Source organism: Erpetoichthys calabaricus, chromosome 18 (genome assembly GCF_900747795.2).
Source record: "Erpetoichthys calabaricus chromosome 18, fErpCal1.3, whole genome shotgun sequence".
Lineage (NCBI taxonomy): Eukaryota > Metazoa > Chordata > Cladistia > Polypteriformes > Polypteridae > Erpetoichthys > Erpetoichthys calabaricus.
This window is the reverse complement of record NC_041411.2, coordinates 32,521,994-32,531,226: the sequence shown is the minus strand read 5'-3', so window position 1 is coordinate 32,531,226 and position 9,233 is coordinate 32,521,994. Positions and strand designations below refer to the sequence as shown.

The 9,233-nt window shown below is 35.3% G+C and overlaps 1 protein-coding gene across 1 annotated transcript; it reads left to right on the top strand.

The window, feature by feature from the left end:
• Nucleotides 1–1,335: 1,335 nt before the first annotated feature.
• On the top strand, nt 1,336–8,803 carry rpl29 (ribosomal protein L29). Its single transcript, XM_028824615.2, has 4 exons — nt 1,336–1,428; nt 1,862–1,901; nt 1,992–2,056; nt 8,549–8,803. The coding sequence occupies exons 2-4, from the start codon at nt 1,865–1,867 to the stop codon at nt 8,681–8,683; spliced, it is 237 nt and encodes a 78-aa protein (XP_028680448.1). The 5' UTR covers nt 1,336–1,428; nt 1,862–1,864; the 3' UTR covers nt 8,684–8,803.
• The last annotated feature ends 430 nt before the right edge of the window (nt 8,804–9,233 follow it).

Sequence of the window (9,233 nt, the reverse complement as noted above, 5' to 3'; positions counted from 1 at the left end):
CCAGTATTTTGGATTCAAACCTTAATGTCTAATGGTGGTGTATTCATTAAATAGTATAAATGGACAAGGACCTTAGCAGAATACAATGAAAACAGCCTTTTCTGACATTTTACTGGTGACATGAGACTGAAACAGTGAGGGCTGCTTCATGCCTTGACCTCAGTTAACCACCAGATGTCGCTGTTCATGCTGGTGCTGAGGCTTCAAAGCTTTGAATCTTTTTCGGCGCAAATAGAAAGAAAGCCTCAAAGCTTCACGAGGCTTCATTTTCCCATCACTACATTCTACCTTACGCCACTCAGGTTGTCGTCTCCTGGCCTCGCCCCTTCTGGTCTGGCTTCCTCTTAAGGGGCAGCGCTGCCATCTTTGCCTCAGTGAAGTTCTGACTACAGTCTGAAAAGACCTGCATATCGTTTTACTTCTTTGCTTTGCTTTTTGCCAGGAAATATATGGGGTTCACCTTCGAGGTGCCTCAGCTCTCTCTAACTGTTCCTTTATTTTATTACAGACACTTCCCATCCAGTCTTGAGAGGATCTGCTATCAGTAATGAGAGAAACTGCCCAAATCCAGGTGTGTAACGCTTACAGAGACTGGCCTAGGAAGACCCAAAGCTGTAACTGCTGTCAAAGGGGCTTCAACAAACTACTGAATTAAGGGTCTAAAAATTAATGACAGAATTCAGTTTCTGATTTTTAATAAATGTGCCCCCTTTCTAAAAACATGTTTTCATTTTTGTCATTATGGGTTATTGAATATAGATTGATAAGCAAAAATGACAAATTTAAAATGAATTTAGAACAAAATAATGTATGCAGAAAGTAAAAGTGTATGAATAGTTTCTGAATCCATGGTATAAATCAGATAAAATTAATGAAAACTGGAGCTCTGCTGTCAAGGACATTATGAAGTAACATAATATTCTCAAAGCGGGCACAAGGCAGGTAGGTAACAGACTTGGAATGGGCACCAGTATGTCACTGGGCTCACACTCACGCACACCTGTGGGGCCAATGCAGTGTCACACAGATCTTTGGGTTTGTGCAATGATAGTCTACTCAGTCATGGGGAGATCATGCAAACCCCAAAGTTGTGAGTCTGTGGGGTGGCAGCACTACTTACTGTTCTTCATTTTAAAGCAGCTGTAACTAAATGTTTAATTTGCACTAGCAGCCCATACAATAGCAATATGTTCCCTGTAGTCGTTTATGTATTATCATTTGATATTTGTTTGCAACAGCACACATAAAAATTATTGATACGCTGCCAAAACTGTTTTCGGGTAACTGGAGGTAAAATCCTATCTGAATAAAAAGACAGGCGGTACTTATATTACGTATATTACGGTACGGCGTTGTCGCGTGGACAGGATATTCCCGTGATCCTCTGCACCATCCCTTTCTCTTCCGGTTGTGTTCCGCGGACAGAAGGTAAAAGTAATGACTGTTGGCAATTGAATTTTTCAATCAGTAACAATCCTTGTAAATACGTAGTACCACAAAACAGACGACCCCTTGTGCTTATTGATGTAATGTGATAGATTAGGAAATTGTTAAAAATGACAGATAAGTCCTTTTCCTACTCTTGTGTTTATAGCGTGTATTGTCGGGGTTCGAAATTAGTCTTCCTACCCCCTGTTCTTATTTAGCATAAGGTAAGGATTTTAATTTAATGTGTTTGTCCCCTTATTGGACTTTTGTGCTAGTGTAAGTATTCTTTTAAGAACTGTTAACGTAATGGAAAACAGTGTTCATATTAAAGCTAGCGTGCGCATTGCAACCCCTTAAATTTGCAAAGGGTAAAAGAATTTGCATGCTTTTAGATCATTGAACCGACGTGACGTTATTTTTTCCTCTTATTTAGAAGATGGCAAAGTCCAAGAACCATACCACCCACAACCAATGTAAGTATGATTAGTTATGTTTGTCAATTAATTATTTATTCGCCTATAAGGTGTTAAAACTGATCTCGAGTTTTGGGTGTTAAATTTCAGCTCGTAAAGCGCACAGAAACGGCATCAAGAAGCCACGAACACACAGATGCGAGTCAATGAAGGGGGTAAGTTAAATGTACTGCTTCATACAATACTTGAAGGCGGTCCTCCACTTCTTAGTTGAGAGGTCTTGTCGGCACTTGTGACTCGGGGTAGGGTGGGAATGTGCGGAACTGACGAGTGTACTGTATATAAACTGTACGTATCGTCTGTTAGAAGAATCGCTGTGGATAGTTTATTGCTTACAGGTTCGTTTTAGAATAATCCCCACTGTCCCCAGGATGTCCGTACAGGGAGCTATACAGGCTTCTTCATTGAGCTTCTGTAGGGCTATTGTAAATGAAACTACAGCTGATGTTACTTTAAAGTATCCAACAGGAGTTCTTGCCAAGTATTTGAAATTTACTGCAACTTGGCTGGCTTGTTTAAGCAGGCCTTACAATATTCTGCATACAGGTGATAGTGTAAAGTAAAAGAGTGATTATTTTTTTAGTTTCTAATTTTAATTTTAGATTTGCTTATATAAATTAACCAATACTACTGGTTTTGCTAAATAATTTTGTTTGCTCATGGCTCTAATGAAATTGGACACCGTCCCAATGTGCATTGAGCACAGGTTGTTGATGCCAGTTGCGCAGAGGATAATAATTCTTTGCATTTATATAGCACTTTTCTCACTACTCAAAGCGCTCAGCAATTGCAGGTTAAGAGGATTACAAAGAAATAAATTGTCTTGCTTTTTATAAATTCAATCCTAAACGTGTATTGGTTTGTCTCTTTAAGCAGGACACCTTCAGAAAGTCATAGTTGTGTCGATTCGTGGCTACTTATATGCCTTTCACCGCAGAAGAAGCTATTGGTTAAATTCATATGACAACTTTCACAGTATCATGTTATGAAGCTCCCTAATATAATGGTGTACTATACACTTACTGCATCCCATTCCACCCATCTTTTTAAGAAATACTTGGTAACAAAATTTACACCTATTTTTCCTTTGGGCTGCCATGTCCACTTTTTCTTAAGTAGTGATAAACTTCCACACTAGTAGTTTCCTTCATATTTTAAACATTCTCGTTGTGTCCCTTTTTAATTTATAGCTAGGTTAAAATATAGTGATTTATCCTCCATACCACAGTCCTGATATTGGCCTCACAGCTCTTCTTTAGACTTTTCCTAATACTGTTTGAACATTTTTGTAATATGGAGATCCAAACTATGTACGGTATTCAAGATGACCTGTGTGTATTACTCTTCACAGAGTGCTGTTTAACTAAACATCACCATTTGTAGACCGTGAAATGTCATTTTGGTTTTTTTTTTGTTTTTTTTTGCCTTTATCATAAGGTATACTTCAGTTTTGAGTCCCTTATCCCTTTTATTTATTTATTTGGTAATTTGTGGTGTTGTAGAAAGTTAAGAGCATTGAGCCTTGCCCTGATCATTGAGGAACCTTGTTTATAACACCCTCTTTCTGTTGTTAAGAGAGAACTCCACACAAAGGTATTTCCCCCATATGTTTTATAGTGATGTCCAAGAAAATTATTTTAATCTCACATTTTCTTGGAGGATAGAGATAAAGTTTGATAGATGTACGTGATGACCAGTGCTGTACCACAGCAAAAATATAAAATGTCCATGAAAAAATTTTAGATTACTTGTGTCACAAAATCCACTTGTCAGTTATCCTGTTGTGTACTGCAACACAAGTGTGTTTTTTGTTTTTTTTTTAAATATTGTTAAATAAGCACTTATGGAAAAATTGGGCAGGGGAGAAGCAGGAATACATTTATGTGGAATTCAGCTTTTAAATTGAACACTGGACTCTTGACCAGTGAAGGAGAGGACAAGGTGGGTCTTAAATTCAGCAGCATTGTTTCATACAAAAGGAGTCTATGGTGAATGTTTTTTTAAATCTGTTTGCTTTCCTTGCTACAAAATACAAAGTAATATTTAAAAAAATTACTTTTGGGTGAAGTGTATCTTTAAACCAGTTTTGCACTTACCTGCCCACTTCACTTTGCGGTCCAGCGTGCTAGAGTCTGAATTGTGGTTTTCAATTTAAGAATTGGATTCATCCATACTTTCTATCATCTTTTTACAACAGGAAAAATCAATTTATTGGGTGTGTTTTTAAAAATAATAATAAATCAGATTTAGGTTGTTCAAAGTGAGTTGCTTTAAACTGGTGACATACAGGTAATTGAATGCACTGACTTGTTTATTGCTGTCAGTCATATATGGAAGTTCATGGGTTTTTTCTGTAGATGTTGCAAACACAGGAAAAGATAAATATATAAGGCAGGGATAACATTCCAACTATCAGTTGTAAATTCTGCAAGGTGCTGTGCCACTCCTTGCTATCTTGTTTAATTGGCAATTCATTGTACTTTTATTAGTTTGTTTCCATTATTAAAAGGCATATTAATCACATGAAGATATGTGTAACATGGCCACTAGAATAAGTGTTTTTATGTGTGTGTGTTTATATTTATAAAGGATGTATGTGGTGGACATAGAACAGCTGCATCAACTAGTACCTGCAGAGGGGTGATGGGATAAGATTCAGGTCAGGAACAGAATTCATTGTACTGGCCAGGTACACTAATTTGTACTAGTAATTTGTCACATTAGTGTTGATTCAACATATAAGGACAAAAAAGATAAAAAATATGATGCAGCATACAAGGGCAACACAAAGTATAAGCAGAATACTAGGGATGTCACAAAAACAATATTTTGGTACTAAGTCAGTACTGCACTTGTGTGACTGCAAGTAGAAAAATTACTCCGAAAGGCACAATAATGCTCTAGAAAAGCTGGGTAAAAACTACATATTGAAATGGCTCTCAGTGGTAATAATTGAACACAGCATCAACACTTTTTGAAAAGAACATTTTTTCGGAAATACTATTGTTTGCACATGAAAATTTCAAATTATGTGTGCAGGAATTGTATGTTGTTTTAAAAAAAAAAAACAAAAAAAAAACACAAGGTTAGATTATTGCCACTTTCATCCCATTATGAATTTAATTCAGAAACAGAATTGTGCATGCTTTGAGATCACAATGTCACCTGTCAAGTGAAGTTTATTCTTTTAACTTGTATTGTCATTCGTAAAAGGAGATTAAAAGATAACAAGATGAATCGCTTTTAAATAGTATCATAAAAGGTCAGTATAAAATGAAAGGCAGTTACATTCATTCTGTGATTGAAATGATCGCTTCTATAGATGCCCATCAGTCTACGCATCTTCAGGGTCACACTGGATTGTGACTTGCACGAATCCACAGTTGCGCTTATTAGAATGTGGGATTTGGGAGGGCTGCCAGTGTTAACAATAGCTGCAGCAAGAAACATGAACACAAGGTGCAAATAAAGTGGCTATTAAAGTCTGGTGATAACATCAAAGGACAAGGCACATCTCCCTTTTAGTACAACGTGTACTACATAATGTACTGGATAATCGCAGAAACATGCAGTTGGCAGGACAAGCAAAACGGCATACATTTGCTAAATACAAACACTAATTTGTGTCATTCATTTGGTTTTTGAAGGAAAGCTACCATCCATTAGAATAACCTGTAAGTGAAAGCATGTCATATATTTGAATGATGTTTTAAAGAATGTAATGTCTCAGTTATAAATTTGTAATGTATGGGTAACAGCCCAAGTAATTTACAAATTCATAGTTTGTACAAAGGCATAAACTTTGAAATGGCAAAATAAAACTATTTAACAGGAGTTCTGAAATAAAGGATTAATTTGAACTTTATAAGTTTGATTTCACATTAGATGCTTTAAAGTTGGGACAAATAGTTTAAAAAAAAAAAAAAAAAAGACAGATTTGGAAAATAAAAGCCTCCAGGAGTTTGACACATTTGAAATAATTCAACTCATCTGTTTAAATAGTATTCTTGAGTAATATTTTTTAACCAAGTATAACTCATCGTTGGAAACATTGTTAGAAAAAACATTCTAAAGAGTTCATTTAAATGGAAATGTCTGGAATTACATAATGTTTGAATTTTTATATTAAGTACAGATTTCAAGCAGTAGTTTTCAGTTACTGGACTGAAAATGTCAGATTAAATTTAGAATATGCACATGCTAAGATAGTAAAGTAGTTCATGACATTCTTTATATACCTTGTGCTGAAATTTCACCAAGATTATAAACTACCCGTTTGTTGTTACACTGTTGGGATCCCAACTTCTGCCACACATAAGTTCAAGCTTTGAATTGTATTCTGATATTTGTGAATGCCAATACTAGTTTACTTGAGTAACTACTTAATAGATGTACCAATATTTTAAAGTTGTTACTGTTTATAAAATCTATACTGTATTACAGAAAAATAGATGTACCAGTATTTTAAAGTTGTTACTGTTAGTATTTATAAAATCTATACTGTATTACAGAAAAAGGCACAATATTGAGCAAAATGAGGACACCTATACAGCAGTTCAAAAGTGTGACATTCATTTAAAAAAAAAAAAATCTTGCTACCTTAAGTAGAAAGTTCCATGCCAGTGTTCTCATTTATAAAACCTTGTTCGGATTTGAAAATATGCAAAAGCAAGAAAATGCGTACACCAAAAAATAAAACCTGACTTGCACACCTTTCTACGCAGGTTACCATTATGTATTGTATTCATCTTGTAAATGTGCCTCTGATCTCATATTTACATTACAAGTGACTCGTACATTGATGAAATGTCACAGCTTATGATTAACACAATCAGCTTCATTCCCTGTAGGTCACCTTAGGAATGAAAACTTAGTGTTGTGTGCCTTTTTTATGTTGGCAAAAACCTGTTGTATGTACAGTACGCCCACACCATACAAAAACTGAATGTAACCTTTAGTTGGATGGTTAATTACTTCCAGCATGGTGGATATGATGGAGTGAAGGTTGGCAGAGAGATTCCTGACCTGTCAGCCAGTTCTTCGAGACATGACAACAGGTAGCCTATATATAGTGACATTTTTTCAGTGCACTTAGCACAGCATTGATCCTATTAAATGGTAACTACAATAGTTTGTACATCTCATTTACCACTTTTGTTTAGTGTATTTTCCATATCAATGCACATTATGATAACTGCTCTGCGGTATGATTTATTATATGCACAAGTAGTCATTTAGCTGTTTTGGCTGCCTACTTGACCACATGTACCCAAGATGCACATCTCTTTTCAAATATTTTAAAATCTGAAAAATTCAAAATATTTTGGCTCAAGGCAATTTGGATTAAGAACACCCAAATTGTGTGTGTTAGCAATGTACCAATATGGAAATAATCGATTACAGTATGTTGACCTTTGCCAATACTAGTAATGATGACTGAAGACTTAATTTTTTTTTTTTTTAAGGTTTGAATGGTTTTTAATAGCACAAATTCCTCATCTGTGATATGCATATATATTTTCATTTTTGGTCTAACAAGTTATTTTACATTTTTTTAAATGACAATGGTCATGGCTCAGATTAGGACAGTTGTTTTGAGAATTTCCCATATCCTAAGTAGTCTTTAAAGAGAGCAAGGGAATGTGTTTGTGTGAAAGTAGGTGCTCTTTATCCCTGTTATAAAGAATAAAGGACAGAGAAGGCATTCACTGCTGCTTTGCTAGTAAAGAAATAATATTCTACTTAACAGGGAATATAAAAATAGCCTACCATGCATCTCAAATCAAGCAATGCTTTCCACTCCACAAATAGCATTTTTATTTCTTGAGTATTGGGGATTGGCATAAATGTTTATAACCCTTTGTATTATCATAGTAAGTAACTGCACATTATCGCAGTTAGTCTCCTTTAAATGTCAGCCTTGTTTTTGATTGACAGCCGCTGTTAATATTTTAAGTTATGTGGACTGTTTCTTCAAAAATATTTGTGGATTTTTCCACTGTTGTGGGCAAAGCCTTGCCAGCCCTTCACTTCAAACTAAACTGTGGGTTCAGGCATAAAACGGGTGGCTGTTTGGAAACAATTCCAAACTCTTTAAAGTCTAACACTTTGACCATTTGTTTTAGGTGTATACATTTCTAGTTGTGAATTACAAAGTAAATACTCATTAATAACGCAGCAATGAGAGAGAGAGAGAGACGCACAATTAGAGTTAACATCCAAACAGCCATTGAAGGAGTTTATTGCAGGCTTCTGAGTGATGCTGTATAAATACGTATGTTGTTATGGCTAGCAGGTAGCTTTGTCCTTTTGCTCAGTCTGAAAAAAAGTCGATTCTTTTATGCTTGAATGAAAAATACAGCTAAATATTTTTTTCCCCAATTTTTATTAATTTTTTCAGCAGTTCAGTTTTTAACTTTGCATATGAACGTGGAAGATACAACAATTAAGTGTGTTCACTACAGAGGAAACATTTTTTTTTTTTTTTTAATACAGTGAAAAGAAGCAGACAGCTTAGTAGTAATTCAGTATGGGGTGTGTGTGTGTTCTTTTGTTTATGCCTTTGTGTCTATTTGTTTATTCTCATTACTCATTTTGTTTAAAATGCATAGTTAATTTACCTAAATCATGTCTTTACATTCTTTCAGGTTGATCCAAAATTCTTGAGGAACTTGCGTTTTGCCAAGAAGCATAACAAGAGGGGTTTAAAGAAAATGAAGGCAAATGCAATTGCCAACAGAATGAAAGAAAATAAAGAGGTGCCAGCTGCCCCATTGCCATAGACGAGAGCAACAGTCTTTGAGAATTCTTGATGACTTCTTAATCACGTCTTGTTTCCAGTTTCATACTGGCTTTGACTGGTTGGGGATATTTTTGTAAATTAATAAATCCAGTTTGTTGAAGGCATTGTGGATGGTTTTCATTAAGCTTCCAGTAACAAACGAATGTTTGTTTTTCTTACTATTTTAGCTTGTGTGATGCTGCTAATTTTGTTTACAGACCGCACTCTCTTGCTCTCCCCACCCTCAAGCGATGCAAACACTGCTTCCTGATGTCATAGAATACAACTATAGACATTTCAGATTCAAACACCGTAATGAAATCTGTTTTTAAATTTAACAAAACACTTCTATTTAGTGTATTACGTTCCTTGACTATAGCATTTTATTTTACAGAATTTGGATTTTAAACGTGTAGTAAACTTGTTTTGTCGTTGCAGTGAGTGTTACAAGATACTAAAGAATAATGACCTTATACTGGAAAGACGTTTGGGCATTATTGAGATGTAATGTTGGTAATGCATTTACAAGAAGTTGTGGCAGCTGTCGGGTG

Bases quoted from the DNA above. Each gene is read 5' to 3' on its own strand.
- rpl29 (XM_028824615.2), top strand. From the start codon at position 1,865: ATGGCAAAGTCCAAGAACCATACCACCCACAACCAAT. The intron at 1,902-1,991 runs GTAAGTATGATT...GTTAAATTTCAG, and splicing joins CCATACCACCCACAACCAAT to CTCGTAAAGCGCACAGAAAC. The intron at 2,057-8,548 runs GTAAGTTAAATG...ACATTCTTTCAG, and splicing joins GATGCGAGTCAATGAAGGGG to GTTGATCCAAAATTCTTGAG.